The sequence below is a fragment of the Dipodomys merriami genome, unplaced genomic scaffold, assembly GCF_024711535.1.
Source record: "Dipodomys merriami isolate MVZ:Mamm:240054 unplaced genomic scaffold, mDipMer1.0.p SCAF_45, whole genome shotgun sequence".
NCBI classification, from domain to species: domain Eukaryota; kingdom Metazoa; phylum Chordata; class Mammalia; order Rodentia; family Heteromyidae; genus Dipodomys; species Dipodomys merriami.
The window spans coordinates 9,903,934-9,924,136 of NW_027206013.1; the positions used below are offsets into that span (position 1 = coordinate 9,903,934).

The 20,203-nt window shown below is 60.7% G+C and overlaps 1 protein-coding gene across 3 annotated transcripts in view; it reads right to left on the minus strand.

Annotated features, from left to right (window-relative positions):
* Positions 1 to 19,685, minus strand: part of Sgsm1 (small G protein signaling modulator 1) — a 43,235-nt gene extending 23,550 nt beyond the window's left edge. For 2 of the 3 annotated variants that reach the window (XM_069994638.1, XM_069994640.1), the window contains exons 1-9: positions 19,606 to 19,685; positions 19,466 to 19,509; positions 7,978 to 8,053; positions 6,562 to 6,724; positions 5,067 to 5,219; positions 3,702 to 3,769; positions 3,369 to 3,514; positions 3,122 to 3,253; positions 636 to 760 (exon numbers count right to left, since the gene is read on the minus strand). In XM_069994638.1, the coding sequence (XP_069850739.1) occupies positions 636 to 760; positions 3,122 to 3,253; positions 3,369 to 3,514; positions 3,702 to 3,769; positions 5,067 to 5,219; positions 6,562 to 6,724; positions 7,978 to 8,053; positions 19,466 to 19,509; positions 19,606 to 19,624 (926 nt within the window). In that variant the 5' untranslated portion in view covers positions 19,625 to 19,685. The remainder of the gene's footprint in view (positions 1 to 635; positions 761 to 3,121; positions 3,254 to 3,368; positions 3,515 to 3,701; positions 3,770 to 5,066; positions 5,220 to 6,561; positions 6,725 to 7,977; positions 8,054 to 19,465; positions 19,510 to 19,605) is intronic. The other variant, XM_069994639.1, reaches the window with a different exon arrangement.
* Between the last annotated feature and the right edge of the window lie 518 nt (positions 19,686 to 20,203).

Here is a 20,203-nt window from a genome sequence, read left to right on the forward strand (position 1 = left end):
AGACTTGTTATCTCCAATTAACCACCCAAAAAGCGAGAAGTAGAGCTGTGGCTCACGGGACAGAGCACCAGCCTTGAGCGGAAAAGTTAAGGGGCAGAGGCTAGGCTCTAGGATGGGCACTAAAACAACAAAAAAAACATCCAAAAAAAAACCCCCCAAACCAAATCCCTTCCCGTCTGTCTTCCCTTCATCCACAGCTGCCTCCCCACCAGGGGGCGGCGCCCTTGGCATCTGGGGAGAGGCAGAGCCCCCCACAGAGCGGCTGCCCAGCCCCTGCTGCGCTGCGGCCTGGCAGGCCGGGATGACGCGGACAGCGGCGGGGAGGGTCCTGAGGCTGGGGGTGAGGAGGACACGGGCGCAAGTTCACGTGCGTACGGCTACACAAAGGCCACGAAAGAGACTCAGGCCTCGTGGGACGCAAAGGCAGCTGGGTGGTCGGGGAAGAGCCGAGGCCAGGGTGCCTTCCCCACCGCAGGTCTTCACAAGAACCACAGAGCCGGGCTGAGCTCTGCCAGCCGCCACCCGCCTGTGCGGGAGCCAAGCCGAGTGCTGGGAGGCGGGGAGAATGTGCCACACACACACACACACACACACACGCACACACGCACGCACGCACGCACGCACCCCACTCCTACCTCCTCTCGTAGTCCAGGTCCCCCACAGACCCGTTCATCAGCTGGTTGGGCGTCCACTTCAGGGTCATGATGTCCGCGGTCTGGTGCAGGGACAGGTAGCCAGGCACGGCCTCCATGTCATCCCTCTGCAGAGACGGACGGGGCTGCTCAGGCCCGGCCCCCCTCTGCCGGAGCCGGGCGGGCGGCGGCCGAGGTGCTGGTCCCGCTGGGTCATCCGTGCGTCGCTGACGTGAGGTCCCGGCCAGCGGGGCGCCCGGCCTCCTCTGTGCCCAGCGCGGCCCCCCACGGTGGGGCTTCAGGATGGCCCGGCCGCGGGGCAACCATGTACCCCGCATCTGGGGTCCCGGGGCTCTGCCCCGCGTTCCTTTAGAACCGGGTGGGGGCTCCGTGTCTTCAAGCCACGGACTGGGGCACATCTCTCAGCCAAGGGAGAGAGATGGCACCGAATGTGAGGGCGGCCCCCAGCCGTTACCAGAAACCGCTCCCCCCACAATCGCCCCACCATCTGCCTCCAGGACCCCCTGCCCTCCAGCTGCCCTGCTCATCCCAGGTTCAAGGCGGGGCGGGGGGGGGCTCTGCCACCATGGCTCATCCAGGAGGATGGCAGCCCCCATGCCAAATCCTCAGCCTCCCAACCCGGCATCCGATTAGGCACCAAGTGTGTGCAGAGCGCAGCCCGGCCACGTCACGCTCTGGGCAGACCCCACGATGAGCCCCACAAGGGAGCAGCATCTCGGTCCCGTGTCCATCCCGGGAAGCCTGCGCCCGTCACGCACGCCGGGGAGGGCCCTGGCCGTAGCTGCGCCCCGGGCTGGTCCCGCTCCTACCCGCTTCCCACTCGAGAGCGGGGGGTACTTTACATCTTTGAAACCACGCGACTCCGCAGCACAGAGGAGGCTGGCGGCAGAGCAGATGAACCCCCCCCCCCCAGCCCAGAGCTGTGGGGAGCTCAGACCCCAGCCTGAGGCCTTTGCCAGAAAGGCTGAACTCACTACACTCTCAGGTTCAGAGGTCACCAAACTTCCCGTGCCAAGAGACGGCTGGGGCCTTGTCTTTGCTCATGGAAGCCACACGGGCCCGGGTGCCACCCGTCGGCTCTGCCACCATAGCCTGGAAGCAGTCATGGGCAGCGCAGACGCGGATGGTCACGGCTGTGCTTCAATAACACTTTATTTATAAAAGCCAAGTGGAGGGCCGCCAGCACAGTTTGTCAGTGCTTGGGGGCGGGGGTCACCCAGTGACCTCTCCCACTTCCTCCCAGAGTCTAGTCACCATGCTGGCCGTGGAAGGGGCAGCCAAAAGGGACACTTCCTGGGAGCCTGAGCCCGGTGTGCCCCTCTCCCCTCCCATCCCTACAGCCTGGCCAGCTGCCAGAGGAAAGACTAAGTAATGGCAACAGCCGGTGGTGAATTAAAGTCCTTTGTCCTGGTCACCTCTACAGGCTCCAGTGTTTCCAGGCTGCACAGCCCTGCCTGTGAGGGCTGCGGGGCTTAAGTGAGTTAACACAGCGCCCGGCAGACACCCGCCACATCCATCCATCACACAGCAGGCCTGAGCAAACGTTTGGCAAGCGAGGAGGACACGGATGGGCAGTGACGGGGTGGGCAGGAAGGGGAGGACGGGGGTGGGACAGCAATGGGGAAGATGGGGAGATGATGGGCAGGAGGGCAGACGCAAATACAGGCAGATGCTTGCAGGAGAGGGAGCGGGGGCACAGATGAAAAGATGGGTGGGCTAGAGAATGGGGGGACCAGCTGCTTAGCCAGATGGAGAAATTAGCAGGTGGATGGATGAAGGAACAGATAGATGGATGGGTTGGTGGGTGGGTGGATAATGAGTAGATACATTGGCAGATGGTTGATTGAAAGGGTAGATGGATAGAGGGATGAACTTACTGGCAGATGGATGGATGGATGAGAAATTGGTTGGTGAATAGGTAGGTGGGTAGATGGGTGGATGGAGGAATACACTGATAGGTAGATGATGGATGGATTTATTAGGAAGTGGGTGAATGGAGAGAGATGAATGGATAGGTGGTGGGTGGATGAATGAATTGACTATATTGGCAGGTGGATAGATAGGTGGCAGGGTGGATAATTAATGGGCGGATGTATTGGTAGATGGCTGGCTGGATGAGTGGGCGAGCAGATGAATGTATGCACATGTTGGCAGATGGATGGGCAGATGGATGGATGGGCAGATGGATGGATGGGCAGATGGATGGATGATGGGTAAACAGGTGAATGGGAGGGTGGATGGATGGATTTGTGAGTAGATGGATGAATGGATGGATGGGAGTGTAGGTGGGCAGATGGAGGAGTGAATAGACAGAAGAACAGTTGGATGGGTGGGTGGGTGGATAAGTGGATGGACAGATGAATGGATGGATGGGTGGGTGGGTGGGTGGAGAAGCAATCTGGAGCCAGAGGAAACTCCCCACCTCCAACCCAGATCCGAACCCTCGGAGCAAGGCCTCGGTGGCTCACCGGCTGGACCAGGACGTTATTCTTGCCGTACAGCAGGGTGGCACGAGAGTTCTGGTGCAAGGACTCCACGTAGTCTCGGGCAGAGAGGGACGGCCGGTCGTCCATGCTGCCGCTCGAGTGTCTCTTCTGTATCTGGTACGTGGAGGGACAGCCCTGGAGTGACGGGGGAGGGGAAGGGGGGAGGGGAACGGGGGGGGGAGGGGGGAGCGGCCCGCTGCCCGCCCAGGGCCCGCTGCCTGGCGCTCACGCAGAGGGCCGGCCGCTTGGTGGGCGAGTCCTGGCGCAGGTACGAGCTGTGGATGCGATGCCTCTGGACCAGCTCGTCGGCCGAGGGGTCCGTCCAGAAGTGGTCGGCGGTCTTCATCCTGGTGTACTCCAGGGCGCAGGGCCCCACTGCAGAGCACACCGGCTGGGAACTTGCGGACCCCGGATGTCCACCCACCCGGCCCCCTCCCCTCCCCAGAGCTCCGCGGTGAACAGACCAGAACAAGACCCGGGGAAGGAGAGGCGGCCGGCAGGCAAGCAGGCTCCGGTGGGCTGGGCGCTCCCGAGGCCCCACGCCAGAGCCCCGGCCTCTTACCCAGCAGGGACGCCAGGATGGGGCCGTCCACCGGGTCCATCAGCAGAGCCTCCTTCTCGTAGTACTTGCTGGCAGGGAGGGAAAGAGGGGGCAGGTGTGCATGGCGGCCAGCAGGGGGCGCATACACCCCCAACTCGTGGGAGCCTCGGCCGTCCACCTGCCAAGTGGGGGTGCCAGAAGGCACATGGACCACACAGAGTGCGGGGTGGGGTCTGCACCTGCTTAATGGCCATGAGGAGAGTGACAGGGGTAAGGACCAACCGGCTGTGTCGGGAGGTGGGCTGACTCCACCTCCCCTTCTCAGATGCTGGGGGGGGGAGGGCGGGGAGGGGCTTCTGTCACCAAGGCAACGAGATGCTGCTTAGCTGTGCTGGGTATGCACCTGGTGAGCTGACAAGGAACATCGAGAATGCTGGCCTGAGAGGAAGCACCTATGGAACATTCATGCTGCGTGTTTTGGGGGTTGTTTGTTTAAGTCATAGTGTGATGGTTTCTAACTCCTAGAAAACTCATGCAGTCCAAAGACTCACAGAGTTTCAAAGCAGTTATCTGGATCTCCTAAGGCTATCAGGCCCAGAGAGGCTAAGTGACTTGCTGGAGGACACACAGCAGGAAGACAGAGCTCTATCTGCCGAGCATGGCCCCTGCCTCCATACGGCTGAGGGCCATAGGCTTGGGGTCTGGAGTCCAGACAGACTGAGGCAAGCTTGGCTTCTCGCCACTGTGCTATGTGTCCCTAGGCAAGTGGCTCCCTCTCCGAGCTTCAGTGTTCTAGTTGTAAAGTGGAAGAATGGCAGGATTCAGAGAATTGGCTGAGCTAGAACTAACCTGCTTCAGAACTTGGTCCATATACAAAGTTCATACATTTTGGAGTTAAGGGTAAAGCCACTCGCCAGCTTTCAGTTTCCATTCCCAAACCAGCAGTTAGGTGATCATAAAAGCCTTGGAGCCGGGTGCTGGTGGCTCACGCCTGTCATCCCAGCTACTCAGGTGCCAAGTAGGAGGATGGCAGTCCAGCAGCAAGAGCAGGGGCGTGGCTCGGGCTGTAAAGCCTGTGTCTAGCGAGTGCGAGGCCCTGCCTTCACACCCCAGTGCCCCCCCTTTAGCCTGTCCATCAACCAGCAGAGACAAGTAAGGAGACGGGGAGGTTGAGCCACAACGGGTTAATCGCAGGACGCCCCGCTCCCTGCTCTGACAGTGGGGACCCTCCCCAGGTTCTCATCCAGGCTAGTCCAGCGTCAAACATCCAGGTGGCTTTGGTTCAGCGGCTTTTAACAACGAAGTGGTTTTGCTCGTGAGACTGCAATTTGCAGCATGTCCAGTAGGTGGCGGCAGAGCACACTCCGGTGTCGGCCTGTCTCTCACCTGCTGTTTTCCACGAGGTAATGAACAATTTTGTCCAGAACCTTCTCGAACAAGGCGGTACGGATCCACAGGTGCTTGACGGCCAGCGGGGACAGGCTGGGCAGCTTTGGCAGCTTCCGCACATTCTCCTGCAGGCCCTGCATCTGGGTTCGCCTGAGAGAACACGGAGAGAACAGGCAGAGAACAGAGCCTCAGGAGTGGTGAGTCTCACAGGGCCAGGGCGCAGATGGACAGAGGGACACTGGCTCTGAGAAGGGAAGGAACGAGAGCTCATCAGCAAGTCCTCATGGCTCCTTCAAGTCAGCCAAGAGCTGAAAAGCAATAAGCCGGGCATGGTAGCACCTGCCTGCCGTCCCAGCCGGCACTCGGGAGGTAGAGACAGGAGGATCCTGAGTATGAATGAGCCTGGGCTACATCATGAAAGCCAATCTCAGAGAGAGAGAGAGGGGGTCCAAATCTCAACCGTAAACCAAAGTATCAGTTGACTACGTTTCTGCATTTTCATATTCCCCAGGTATTGTTTTCCACGTCTCCCCCCGCCGACCCCAGCCCCAACCCTCCCTTTACCTTCCACCTCCTCCCCTTCTTCCCCTCGCTCCTCCCTCCCTCTCTCCCCTGGCTCCCCAGGACTGAAGACCGGGGTTCCACCATCTCAGGAGTTATCTGCAAACACCAGGCCTTTGGCTGATGGGTGGTGGAGTCACCCAAATGGGGAACTCCAAGACAAACCCCAGCCCTGCCCACTGTGCAGGGGGGTGGGCCGTGGGAGGCGGGACGAGGCCGGGGAGGTCAAGGGGGCCCGGCGGGCTGGCGGGAGACTGAGGGTGGCCTGAGGGTGGCCGTGGTGTGGACTGGGCGGAGCCTGGCTCCGCGGGGTGATGGTGTGTTCAGAGCCTTGCAGAGGGGCTCAGTGGCAGGCTTTAGGCATGGCGGGGAGGGGGGGTCTCCCAAGGGGCTGTGAGACCCAGGTCCTGCCCTCCTGCCTGAGGTAGACTGGGAGGCTTGGCTTCTAAAGCCAGGAGTCCCAGGAAACCTGTTGTCCTTCTAAGTTGATTGACTGCCTCTGGGGTTTTGTAAAAGAAAGGCGGAGTATGTGAAGATGGTCTCTACCCTTCCCTTGCCTGTGGCAGGCATGACCAATCCATCCATGCACTCTTCCTAGTCCAGCTGCAGAATCATTTCCTCTGGGAGCCACAAGCACTGCCTGGACCTTCCACTTCCCTGATCTCTCTGCCCAGGCTCCAGGTGGAGGGTTTGGCTTTGCGGCCAGGACCCCAGGGGGCCGGCCCTGGTGACAGGCAGTGAGTGACCCAGGCCATACTCTGTCCCCCAGAGTTCCCTGTCTCCGCTCCCCCTTGTCCCCCAACCAAAGCCGATGGTCCCGCTCTGCATGGCCGTTTTAGTGTGGGCAGACCCATCAGGAGGCGCGGGCTGGGGCAGGGCCTGGGGGGCGTGTGGACTGTCCTGCCTGGCCTCCCCTGAGCTCTGCACTCACGTGCTCTCGATCAGCTGCTCCAGGTCCTGGACCTTGTGGCTCAGCTCCTCGGCGGGTGGGAAGCTCTTGCCCACCTTCATGAAGAGGGCTGCGATCTTGTTACTGCGCAGGAAGCCGGCTGCCCGCCGCCGCAGCCCATGCAGGACGCAGGCCTCCACCGCGGCTGTGGGGACGTGCGGTCAGCAGGCCCTGGCCACGCCCCCCCGTGAGCATCACAGCCGCCACACTGGGGCCATGGCTGCCGGGTGACTGTGGGGAGGGACCTCCCCCTCTGTGCCTCAGTTTCCTCCTCTGGAACAGGGGGGAAGAGTCTGCACGGACCTCAGCTGCTGAGATAATGAAAAAGGGCCTGGCAAGTCTTTAGCAGAGCTGGCGCACAGTGGGTGTTTTGTGGCTGCTAGAGAGGGAGGACAGAGGTGTGTGTGTGTGGGGCAGCTGCTGGTAGCTGGTAAAAGGCCCAGCCTTGTCACCAGTGACGCCCATCCCTGCTGGGGTTACTGGGCTGCTGCAACCCACCAACAAACAAAAGTGTCCCCACTGCTCGGGGAGAAGCGGATCATTCCAGGCCAGCAGCAAGTCGGTGATGGAGCCACGCCTGTAATCCTAGCTACGCAAGCTGGCTGAGATCTGGAGGCTGGAGGTCCAAAGCCAGCCTGGGCAAGAAAGTCCATCAGACCCCCATCTCCAATTAAGTAGTAAAAGAGCTGGCCTAGAGGCGTGGCTCTGGCGGTGGAGCACCAGCAGTGAGTCAAGCAAGACGGTGGGGGTCTGAGCTTAAGCCCTAGTACCAGAAGGAAAAAGAAAAAAAAAAAAAAAGATCGTGTCTACGTCACCCAACAAGGAAGTGGCAGTGGTGGGATTTGAACCCAGGCCTTCCTGGCTGCAAAGGGGTGAGCTGAGGCGCCGGCCTGTGTGGGCCCCACGCGAGGCTCCCTGCTCTCCCGAGAGGAGGCAGCAGGTGGCCTAGGCTGCTGGAAGCCGGGGCACAGGTGAGTGTGTGTGTGTGTGTGTGTGTGTGTGCATGCGCACATGCGTGTGTGCATACATGTATATGTGGTTGTGTACATGCATGTGTCTATATGTGTGAGGCTGTGTGTTTACATGGGTGTGCACATATCTGCATGAGTATATTTGTGTGCATGTGTGTACTGGGTGGTTGTATGCACACACACACACACACACACACACACAGCCGAGCTGGGCTGGGCCCCGTGGCAGGCACAGCCGGCAGCCTGGTTATTCCTGGCGGGGGAGTGGAGCGTGAGTCACGCCCTGCGTCACGTCCCCCGGGGCCTGTGGCATCCAGGCCTCTGCCCCCCCCATCTCCTGCCCCACCCGGCAGTACCGCAGGGTGTGCAGAGCCCTTGTGGGGTATATGACCCCGGCATCCCCCTCCCCACCGGGGCAGGGGCTCACCACAGAAGGAGGAGATGTGGCTGCTGTCCTGGTGCACAAACTTGCGGGTGACGGCCTCCTCCATGATCTGCTTCACCTGCGGGGCACAGGGGGGCTGCGTGACTGGCTGCGCGGAGCCACAGGCTGCCGGGGGGTTTCCTCCGGGGGGCTCCCCCTGACCGCAGCCCCTGTCCACCCTCAGGAGGATTTGGCATTCTTGCTCCTGGTGCTTTCTGCAGGCAGCTCCCTTTCAGAATACAAGTCCTGTGGGGCAGAATCCTCACCCTCCTCACCCGGAGGCACCTGAGCTGGGCCCGGAGCACCTCGGGCCAGCACCTGCTTAACTAGAGGCTGGGAAGTGGGGGCCAACAGGATAGGGCCGAATCCAAACCCAGGAGGGTGACTACCGAGGAGAGGCGGGGCCTTCACCTCAAGATAACAGTGCCATTTCCTGAAGAGCCCATAAAACAGAATCCAATCACGCCTCCAATCCCAGCCCCTCCGGAGGCTGAGATCTGGGGATCTCGGTTCAAAGCCAGCCAGGGCAAGAAAGCCCGTGAGCCTCTCATCTCCAATGAGCCACCAGAAAACCGGAAGTGGAGCTGTGGCTCAAGGTGGCAGACTGCTAGCCCTGAGCATAAAAAGCCAAGGACAGCGCCCGGGCCTTGAATTCAAACCTCAGAATCGGCACAAAAAGGAAAAGCAGCTTAGGAGCTTTAAGGAGAGAGGTGGGGGTGATGGGAGAGGCTAGGTCAGCCCCCAGCACGGAGGGGAAGCTAGAGGGCCAAACCAGCAAGAAGGAAGACAGCCAGACACAGTGCAGGACTGGCCCTGCTGGCAAGTGGACAGCTGTCCTGGGGCCGTGGCCCCGGCCAGCCCAGCTCCCAGCACCTGTCCCACCCGCTTAATCCCCGCCAGGCCCTGTCTTCTCCCCTCCACGTGCCTGCTACCTGCCTGCACCAGGGACCCCTTTCTGCAGCTCTTGTTTGTCTCTCTGTTCTGGCGGGGCTGGCCCGGCCCTGGGACTGAGGCCTGGCACACAGGTGGCGCCAGATCGTGAGTGGGAAAGGGATCTCGGCAAAGCCCACTCCACCCCTTGCCAGGTGAGCTCCGGGAGGGGCCCGCACGCCTCATCCCGACCTCCCTGCTGCTCTGGCTTGTCCCAGGCCCGCCCGGGAGGGTGTCGTGGCAGGTGGTGGGCGGGCCCACCGGCTCCATCCAGGGCACGCGCAGGAGATAGCGGCTTCCAGGACGGATGGGAAGTCCCAGCTGACTGCCTCACAGGCAAACTTAACCAACTTAACTGGGCGCCTCTGCACTTATTGGCTGAAACTGACGAATCGGTGCTAACTGACGAATCACGGAGCTTCGCCACACAGTCTGCTTTGCTTTTGTTTTGACATGCCGGTATTGGGACTTGAACCCAGGGCCTTGAACTCTTGCTTGGCTTTTTGTCTTGTTTTCTATCACCTCATGGCTGATGCTCTACCACTTGAGCCGCAGCTCTACTTCCAGCTTGGTGCTGGTTAGTTGGAGATAAGGGTCCCACAGGGTTTTCTTGCCCAGGCTGGCTTCAAACCTTGTTCCTCAGAGCTCAGTGTCTTGAGTAGCTGGGATTACAGGTGTGAGCCACCTGACTCTTGTGAGGGGGCTGGGAAGGTAGCTCAGTGGTAGGGCGCTTGCCTTGCATGCCTGAGGCCCTGGGTTCGATTCCTCAGCACCACATAAGCAAAAACAAAAACAAAAAGCCAGAAGTGGTGCTGTGGCTCAAGTGGTAGAGCGCTAGCCTTGAGCTGAAGAGCTGAGGGACAGCGCCCAGGCCCAGAGTTCAAGCCCCACGACCGGACCCCCCCCAAAAAAAACCAAAAAACTTTTAACGGTGGAAAAGCCAATGGGAAATCTTTGTTTTTAAAGGGTGAACGTAAGGGGCTGGGCCACAGGGGCCCTTGGTTAAACTCCCCCCTCTCCTTCCCCCCCCCCAAGGCCCACGGTGGCTGCTGAGTCCTGAGTCACCTTCCCACGTCCCTCCTGCGTGGTTGGCACTTGGTGGGTGGGGAAGAGCAGGATGACAAAGGGGGGGTGACTAATGCTGAGCCAGCGCCCAGCGTGGGCACAGACCCCTGGGGCGCCCTGACTCCCCCTCTCTAAGAGGCTGGCCAAGGAGCCCTGCGGAGGCCTGGAGGGCTTTGTGGGGGAGGGAGCAGGGAGGAGGACCGGAAGCTCCCAGCCCCCACGGCCACTGGCGTGCGAGGCGGGACCCCTCGCCTCGCCCAGAGCGTGGATGCCACCCCTCTGTCCAGCGGGAGCCCTTCGCAGCCTGACGCCCCAGGGCCCGGCCCCCCAACATGGGCTCACAGAGGCAGGCTCACCCCCAGCAGAACCACAGCCAGCCAGACTCTCAGCGTGTCCCGGGTCTGGCACGCCCGGCCAGATGTGGGTGGGTAGACTGGAGCAGGTGGGTAAACACGCCGAGTTCTCAGCAGCCAGAGGACAGATAACCCAAGTGCTTAGGGCAGGGCGGGGCGGGGGTGGGGGGTGCTGGAGGTGGCGCCAGGGTCAAAGTGGGACATGGATTCTCTTGCCTCAGTTTCCCCCAACTCTAAGAAACAGGAAGACAGTGCCCCCCCACACCCCCCAGAGTTCCCTCGGAGCCAGGCCAGGGAGGGGACAGGTGCCAGCTCTGGGGAGCAGGGAGAAGCCCTGCTGGTGGCCTTTCAATGTTTAACCTGCTCTGGGCGCGTGGCAGGGGTGGGGCATGGCGGGCTGCAGCGCTGGGCCGGGCAGAGTTTAGGAAGCTCTTCAGCTCAGACCTGGGGGAGGGAGGGGAGGACGGGGGACGTCCCGGCCCGGCCAGCTGTTTGCACACCCCCTGGAACCCCCACACCAGGCTCCCACTACTGCAGCGGCTCCAACAGCAATCTCAGCTCTGGCCGGCAGGAGCCGTGGCTGCCCCACGGTGGGGGGGGGGGAGGGTGACATTACTTCCGATGCTTCCTTCCTTCTCTGCAGTCAGCCAGTATTCAGAAAGAACTGCAGAGACGTGGTGGAGGGCTTATCCTGGTCCTGGTTTGCTAAGCAGCACTTTACAACTCTTGAAACAGGGTCTCCCGGGACTGGCACCTGACACCTTCTAGAGAAGACCGTGGCTTACGGAGGAGCTGTGCGTAAACACCAAGCCTTTCAGACGGGTGTCTGAGCACGCGTGGATTTGGCATCTTGTGGGGAGGGGGGAGGGTGGCTCTGGAAGCAGTTCCACACACCCCAAGAGACCACCCTTGACTTCATTCTGATGTCTGAGACCTTAAAAAAAAATTAAGTATGGGTGCAATGGCTCAAGCCTGTAATCCCAGCTACTTGGGAGGCAGAGATGGAAACGATGGTGGCTTGAGGCCAGCCTTGGGGCGTGAAAGTTTGGGAGCCTCCATCTTAACCAATGGCTGGGCGCGGCAGTGCGTGTCTGTCATCCCCCAGCAATGCGGGCGAGCACTGGAGCAGGAGGCGTGGCTCAGATGCGGAGCCTGGCGGGTCCCCGGTACCGCACCGGGCGGGCGGCGATGCACCTGCTCCCCCCCAGCCCTCCAAGCACCTGCTTACAGGGCCTGGGCCCAGCAGTACCTGCAGCCCGCCTCCGCCCTGGGCCACCCAGCACACCTGACCCCGCCCCGACCTCGCCCCAGGAGGGCCTCCAGGAGACTGGCACCCAGAGACAGAAAGGTCCTATTTCCTTCCAACCCCTCTGAAGGACTCAACTCCAACCAGCTCTTGGAAGGCAGAGCTGGAGACCGGAGAGTCATAGTTGCTAGGGACCCACTGTTGCCAGGGATCGGCCATTGCTAGGGGCGGGCAGGGGGCGATAGTGAATCCCCCACCCCACCCCCAGCTCTCACGCCTCCTAGGTGTGGAAACGTGCTGACAGTGGATCCGGGAGGCTTTCTTGCTCCTGGATGGTGCCCTACCCCTGGAGCCATGCCTCCAACCTGGATTTTTTTCTTCTTCTTTTTCTTTTTGCTATTTGTGGGGCTTGAACTCAAGGCTTGGGCACTGTCCTTGAGACTCTTTGTGCTCAAGGCTAACATCACTTTACCACATAAGCCACAGCGCCACTTCCGGTTTTCTGGTGGGTAATTGGAGATGGGAGTCTCACCAGGAATTTTCTGCCCGGGCTGGCTTTGAACTGCGATCCTCAGAGCTCAGCCTCCTGGGTAGCTAGGATTATAGGTGTGAGCCACCAGGGCCTGGCCAACCTGGATTTTTGCTGGTTCATTGGAGTTGGAGTCTCCTAAAAGTTTTCTGCCTAGGATGGCAGTGACCCAAGATCTTGGAGGAACTAGGGTGACAGGTGTGAGCCCAGTCCCCGCCTCCCCGCCCACCCCCATTTAAGAGCTGCCTTCTGAATGAGCTCTTCCCCACCCTGAGTGTGACCAGCAGAGAGCCTGAGGTGGAGGGGGCTTCCAGGGGGCAGGCAGCCCATAGTCACAGCTCAAAGCCCTCCCTGCCACCTCCCTCGGGGGACATCTAGTGGACACCCGGGTCACAGGGCACCGCCTCTCCCTCCCTGCCTGTTAGCTGTCCCAGATGCTGCCAGCCGCTTCCTGCCTCAGTGCCTTTACACTGCTATTCCCAGCCCTGTAGCAGCATCAGAAGCTATGGCAGGCTCAAGGAAGGAAGCCTCCTCCAAGGAGTCCACCCTGAATGCCATCTTCTCTTTCCTCTTTGTATTTTCTCCTCTATTGTTGAGCCAGTTTTGTTTCTTCACCCTTTCTTGTTGGTCCCTCCCCTCCAGACTCTGGGCTGCAGGATGGCGGGGCTCACTGGTAGTTGCTTGTGTCTCCCAGCGCCCAGTGGAGCAGGAGGTCAGCAGACACCACAGCATGGATGACAGGCGGGTCCAGGACGGGGAAAGCAAGGCCAGGGGGATGCAGCAGAGCAGAGTGTCAGAAAAATCCTTCCTGTGCCCTTCCGGCACCGGGCTGCCTTTGGGGAGGCAGCTGCCAGCGTGGCCCAGGTTAATGGTTTACGGCTGGCTGTGTGTGTGCACCTGCCAGCCAGCCCTGATGAGGAAGGGGGTGATCGGGGCTGGAGCGGCCCTTAGCTCCCTGTCCAGGAGCCTCGAAGCCCACGCACAAGAAGGGGTGCGTGGCTCTGAGCATGGCCTGAGAGTACAATGCCCGAAATGAGGCCCTCAGGCTCTGCCCTCCCCGGGGGCCTGGAGTGGGGGGCGGAGTCATGGGGACCATCCTCGCGTGTTCCTGCACAGCCGGTCTGCCCGGTCCCCCCAACTCCCACGCTGTGTCCTTGTGACGCATCTCTGTAGGACCCGCCCTCTCGTGGGGGAGGCTGCCTTCACCTTCACAGCATCCCCCCTCCCCCCAAGCTAACTCTGACAGCCTCCAACCACAGTCCTCCTAACCACTGCCTCTCTAGCAGCTGGGATCATGATCATGCCCCCCCGTCTGGCCCAGCTCCAAGTTTTATTAAGTGTTAAACAGAGACTTGGCAGAGTCAGAGCAGACAACAGGGACAACTTGGTGCTCAGGAAGCGGGGTCAGCCACCGGGCGAGCGGGAGCGCGTGGAATGGGGCTGGTTAGCCTCATCTGCTTAGGAAGCAGGAAGGTCGCTTAAGAGCGGGGGCCTTGTCAAATGCTTTTTCCGCATCTATGGGGAGGAGTGTGTGGTTCTTGTGTTGCTCTTGTCGATGTGATGAATTACATTCACTGACTTGCATATACTGAACTAACTTTGCATCCCTGGGATGGATCCTGTTTGATCGTGTATGATGTTTTTCACGATTTGTTGAAGTCAATTGGCCAGATTTTTTTTGTTTTGGTCGGTTGTGGGGCTTGAACTCTGGGCCTGGGCGCTATCCCTGCGCTCCTCAGCTCAAGGTGAGCGCTCTACAGCTTGAGCCACAGCGCCACTTCCAATTGGCCAGAATTTTGTTGAGAAGTTTTGCATCGATGTTCATCAAAGAAATGGCTCTACAGTTCTCTTTCTTTGATGGGTCGTTGTCTGGTGTGGGGTTGAGGGTTACGTTGGTTTTGTAGCATGAGTTTGGTAGAGAACTTACGCTTTCAATTTCATTGGAGAGTTTGAGGAGTATTGGAGGGAGTTCTCTTTAGAAGGCTTCATAGAATTCAGCTGTGAATCCATCTAGTACTGAACTTTTCTTGGAAGGGAGCTCTCTTATGGCCATTTCTATTTCATTACTTGATATGGGTGTATTTAGTTGGTTTAAATCTTCTATCTTCTTGGTTTAGTTTGGGCATATCAGTATTTGTTAGAAATTCTTCCATTTCTTTCAAATTCTCAAATTTGTTAGCATAAAGGTTTGTATAGTCCTAGAAGCGGATCACAATAACTCAATAGCTATATACATGACATATAAGATGATGCTAAGCAAAATGAACTACAAGATATGGAAACACGAGGTTTTCTTTCTTGTTATCTTTAATGTACTATGTGAAGTTATTTATTTTTCTTGCATTTTTAATCTTTTTTCCTTATGGTTTATCTCTTGTTATGTATTTGATTTTGGTACCCTGTGCATTGCATATATGTTTTTCTGAATTAGGGAAGGGAAGAGGAACAAAAAAAAGATGAGACAAAGGGCAAAGGGTGAACCAATGCAACAGCGACACTCACAAGACAACATGGGGTTGGGGAGGGAAAGTGGGAGAAAAATGTTTGAAATGTACTCACTGCCCTAGGTATGTAACTGTAACCCCTCTGTACATCACCTTGACAATAAAATTAAATTTTTTTTTAAAAAGCAGGAGCCTGCTAGGAGGCCCACAAAGTGCCAGGGGCAGAGCTGGAATAAAGATTCAGCCCTCAATGTTTTTTTTAAAATGGCAGCCCTGGGGTTTGAACTCTAGACCTGGGTGCTGTCCCTGAGCTTTTGTGAGCAAGGCTAGTGCTCTACCACTTGAGTCATAGCTCCATTTCTGGCTGTGTGTGTGTGTGTAACTGGAGATAAAAGTCTCATGGACTTTCCCGGCTCTGGATGGCTCCAACTATGATCCTCAGATCTCAGCCTCCTGAGTAGCTAGGATGACAGGCGTGAGACACTACATCCAGTGGGATCCAGCCTGCTTATGTCCTGCCCCATCAGCCAGAGACCACCAACTCCAGGGCACAGAAGTCCCCGTCCGGAGTCGTCAGGAGCATTTGGGCTGCCGTGTGGGGAGGCACGGGAAGAGAGGCGGCTAGGCCCCTCCTGCCCACCTTGCTGCTCGGAGCCGGGCTGGGGGCCTACCCCAGCCACAGCCCAGCACTAGCTCTGGAGATCCAGAAGCCACCTTGCTGGGCTCTGGCACAAAAACATCACAATGCCCAGCTCCTGGGAGGTTTCTGCATCAGTAGCCCGTCCCTTGCCCGGAAATCTGAGTCTGAGAGTTTCTGAGGGCCGACATGGCACCACCACGGAAAGCCCCTCGCCCGGCCTCCAGGGGCAGGCGCGCTGAAGACGCCTGTCTATGGACTCACGGGGAGGCTTTGGTCCTGCCCCAGCAGGTCTCATTACGCAGACATGCACACGCACTTCAGGATCCTGGACAGCACCGCAGGCCTACTTCCTGGGGTCCATGGGCGCAATCCCAGTTGCAACACCCCAAATGTGGACAGACATTGCAAATACCCCCTGGATCGGGTTTCCAGCCCAGCCAAACACTTCTCTGTTATTTACCTGAAATTCAGGTGTACTAGGATGGCCTCTATGTTATCTGCAACTCAGTTAACGTGTCCCTTATTGTTTTTGACAATTACTGAGGTAAGCCGGGTATGGTGGTGCATGCCTGTAACCCTGGTACGCGGGAGGTACAGGTAGAAGACCAGCAAGCTCAAGGCCAGAAGGGGCTACAATCTGTCAAAAACCAAACCAAACCGCCTGGGTTGGAGCCAGCCCAGAGTCGCCCTGGGACACGGTTAGTTTCCAGCCATCACCCCCAGGCCAGGGCTGGCGTCTCTCGCTTCCCACGGGAGGCCGTGACAAGGGCCCCGCAATAGTCCACCCTTTCTGCCAGCCTGCTCTGATTCACTGAATGTGGCTTCAATGACGACATCACAGCAGCAGGACCGGCCTTCTCCCGGCCTCTTTCCAGGGTCCCAGCTGGTTCCCCCCCCCACTTTCCTCCCCTCCAATTAAAGAGGCCTCCAGGCCCGGCAGAGGCAGGAAAACAAGGCAGTTAGTCACTTGGCTTCCGTTTTGTCAAGGCAGGTCACATCACAGGCCTGGCTCCTTTCACGGTCGTTGTCATAGCAACAGGAAGCCGGTCTCTCCTCCCTGCTCCAAACCCCCCTCCCTCCAAACCAAAGCACCAGGATGAGGAGGCAGGGAGGGACCAGGCAGCGCCCTCCAGACCCGACCTATGTGGAGGCTGTCGTGGGGCCACCAGCTTTCCTTTGGTGGCACATGGGGACCAGAAAACAACCACCATCACCGTCATAAAGCCCCAACCCTGGGGACACTTGGGCAAAGCTGACGAGTGTGTCCTGCCCAGATAAGGGACAAACACACGACACTGCCCAGGTCATGGGCCGAGGCGGACGCTGTGGAGACAGAGGCGGGAGTGTGGTCCTGACCCGCAGCTCCATTCCAGCCCCTCTGCACCCTTCCCACCCCCACCCCCCTTCTGCTTCGCCGGTGGTTCGGGCAGGTTCCTTTCTCTCTGCCCGGATTCTTCAGAGCCCTCCAGGGGGCCACATGCTGCGGGTGAGGTTGGCAACTCGTGCAGCCGCCGCTATAGGAGTCAGTGTGGAGGCCCCTCGAAAGACGAAACCCGGTCCTGAGAGCAGAACCGCCACGGGACCCGTGCCGCCCCACTCTGGGCAGACACCCAGAGGAGCACAGGCAGTTCCCACAGACGTCTGTGCACGGCCAACTTCACTGCGGCTCTGTTCACAACGGCCAAACCAGGGGCCCAGCCGTGGCACCCACCACAGGTGAATGGATAAAGTGTGGTATCTGTATTTATGGGGGGGGGGATACTACTCAGCCATAAAGAAAACACCAAGCCATGTCATTTTCAGGGCAGGGGATGGAACAGGAGATCATCATGTTGAGTGAGATGCGCAGGGCCCAAATGCCCGATGCTGCCTGTGTTCACTCACTCAGGGAGGGCGCAGCTAAAATGAGGACCACGATGATGACGGCGGCGGCGGCAGGGAATACGCACGCGCAGAGGGCACTGTCTAGCAGGGCAGCAGTGGGGGGCATTGAAGATAAGACAGTGGAGCCCACCAAATGCCATCTGAAAAGGCGGGAGGAGGGCGGAGAGAAGTGGGAGCAATGGCAGGGGTGGGGGTGAATTTGTTCCAAGTGTGCTGTGTGCATAAATGAAACCATCATCACAAACCCCTCACACTACCCATGGAGACGATGTAAAAAAATAAGATAGGAACACTTTTTCTTTTTTTTTTTTTGGTTCCGGTCATGGGGCCTGAACTCTGGGCCTGGGCGCTGTCCCTCAGCTCTTCAGCTCAAGGCTAGCACTCTACCTCATGAGCCACAGCACCACTTCTGGCTTTTTCTGCATATGTGGTGCTGAGGAATCGAACCCAGGGCCTCATGCATGCAAGGCAAGCGCTCTACCACTGAGCGCCCCCCCCCCCTTTTTAAAGATGGCAGTGTAGCCACAATCACAGAATCTTCTTCCCTGCTGACTGGTCTGCTGTCCTAGCTTCACCTGGACATGCTGTCGCCCCCAGATCGTCAGATCCTCGGGGGAGTCTTCCTGGGCCCTGCAGGCTGTCAGTTTCCCCCCTGTTGACTGCAGTGGGCAAAAGCAGGCACAGAGAGAAGCCTGGGATGGTATCTGAAGGCCCAGGGCTCCTCTGAACCCTGGCAGTGGCTGGATGAGGGGGCTGAGCTGATGCTCAGATTTCTAGGTGAAGGGTTTCCGTCCCACGTTGACAGCAGAGATGCCCCTCTCCAAGGAGGGCAGACAGAAAGAAAATGAGGGGGAGGGGAAGTACAGGCTCCTTACCAAGCTTTTAGGAGCCTCCCTGCCCAATAGGGAGCTCAAAGATGGCTGACTTGCCCCTGCAGGTCTTAGAGCGCCGCTTCTCTCTGAGCCCCAACACTGCGGTCTGCACACTGGACGTGATGCCACCCACACCATGTCAGCAGGGTGGGCTTGTGTGTCATGTGGGATCAGGGCAAAGCCTGGCTCTGGGGTCCCCCAGGCCCCACTCTGCCTCTCCTTGGCTGGGGCGGGCGGGGGTGGGGGGACATGCTCGAGGCTCCTCAATACATACAGAATTTAGAAATGCTCACCAACCCGCCTCTTTCTGAGTCTTGCCTTCTGATCCCAGATCTGGAGTTTCACAGATCCGCCCCCCTCCCTCCACCAAGCTGGGTGACAGGGCTCTCTCATCAGGAGTTGGCCTGGGCAGTGAGCCAGGCAGAATGCTCATGGCAAACCCCACAGCTGGCTGCCACCGCCCCCTCCCCCCAGCAGCGAGGCTGGGAGCCTGGACTTCTGGTCACCAGGGCAACGCAGCCCTCCCTCCCCCCCCCCCCCCCAGCCTGTCCAGGAACCCTAGGCGGACTGACTGGGACCAGGACTGGCGCTGAGGCACTGGGACGGAGCTGAGCCAGCGCCTCGGCTGGAGCTCTCCCAGGTACCTGCAGCCTCCATTCCGCCAGCAGCTGCCCTGGCAAATGAGCCAACCATTTCCTCAGAGCAGAGTCGCCGCGCTCCGCTCCAACATGGATCCGAGGAGCGCCCGGAACGCCCAGGCGTGGCCGCCAATGCACAAGCCCACGGCGGCCTAACCAAGTCAGGAGACGGCGGGGCCTGGGGGCCTGGCGGGGGGGGGGGGGGGGGGAGCGTCCGGGGCTGCTTCCTCTGCGTCTTCTCCAGGCTGAGCTGAAACTTCCAGCCCCTTCCGAGGGACGCCCCCACCCCAATTCTAGCTGGCCCCCTCATCGATAGCAGCAGGAGGTGGAGCTGATCCCTTCCACGGAACGGAACGGGACGTGCGCACGCGGAGACACACCCCCGCCCCCCGGGCAGCCGCAGGGCCTGGGGGGCCGCCACCCCGCAGGGAGGGGCTCCCCGCGCACCCCGCACCCCGACGCACGCGTACACACACACAGCCACGCACAGGAAGCGGGCCGGGGACCGGGCCGCCCACAGGCACGACGCCATTCCAGGCTGGCGCGTGAGGGCCCGGGAGGCCGGTGTGGCGGGGGCCGGGGCGCGGGGCGGCCGGGGCGCGGGGCTGCGGGGAGGGCGGGGGCCCCCCGGGGCGCACTCCCTCACGCTCCCGCAGAACCACGCCCGCGCACACTCGCGGGGCCCCGCCGGGCGCGCGGCTGTCCGCAGGTGCGCCAACGCGCCGGCCCCGCGCGGGCGAGTGCACGCCGAGACACACGCGCGCACACGCGCACGTCTCCGCGCCGCCCAGCTCTTCCCGCCTCCCCAGGGACCCGCAAGGTCACGGGTCGGGGCCCCGAGGCCGCCCCGGCCCCGCCGCCCGGCCCCGCCTGCGCCCGCCGGCACCCACCTCCTTCTTCACGGTGCGCAGCAGCCGCTGGCGGGTCTCGGCCTCTGGGGGACGAGCGGGGCGACGCGGGTCAGCGGCGCGGGCCGGGGGGTCCGAGGGGGCCCCGCCGTCCCCCCAACGCCCCGCGCGCCCCGCCTTACCCGCGGGGACCGCGGCCATGGCGCCCGGCGTCGGTCTGTCCTTCCCGCGGCTCTAGAGGCTCCCGCTCGGTTCCCCGTGCGGCGGCCGTGCGGGGCGGGGCCTGGGCGCGGGGCGGGGCCTGGGCGCGGGGCGGGGCCTGGGCGCGGGGCGGGGCCTGGGCGCGGGGCGGGGCCTCGGCGCGGGAGGGGGGACCTGGGCGCGGGAGGGGGGGCCTTGGGCTCACGGCGGGGCCTGGGCGCGGGGCGGGCCCTGGGCGGGCAGGGTTGCCGCCTGAGCGCGCTAGGCGGGAAGAGCGGGCCTTCGGTGCGGCTTGGGGCCTGGGCGGGGCGCACGGCGGGGGCGGGGCCTTGGCGGACAGGGGCGGAGCGGGGTGGGGCCTGCGCCCTGGGCGGGGAGCGGGCAGGTCGTGGGTGGGGCTTGGGACCTGGGCGGGGCGCACGGCGGGGGCGGAGCCTTGGCGGACGGGGGCGGGGCGGGGCGGGGGCGGGGGCGGGGCCTGCACGCGCTGGGCGGGGAGCGGGCAGGTCGTGGGTGGGGCTTGGGGCCTGGGCGGGTTGCTCGGCGGGGCCCTGCGGGGCGCAGGGGCGGGGTCTGCGC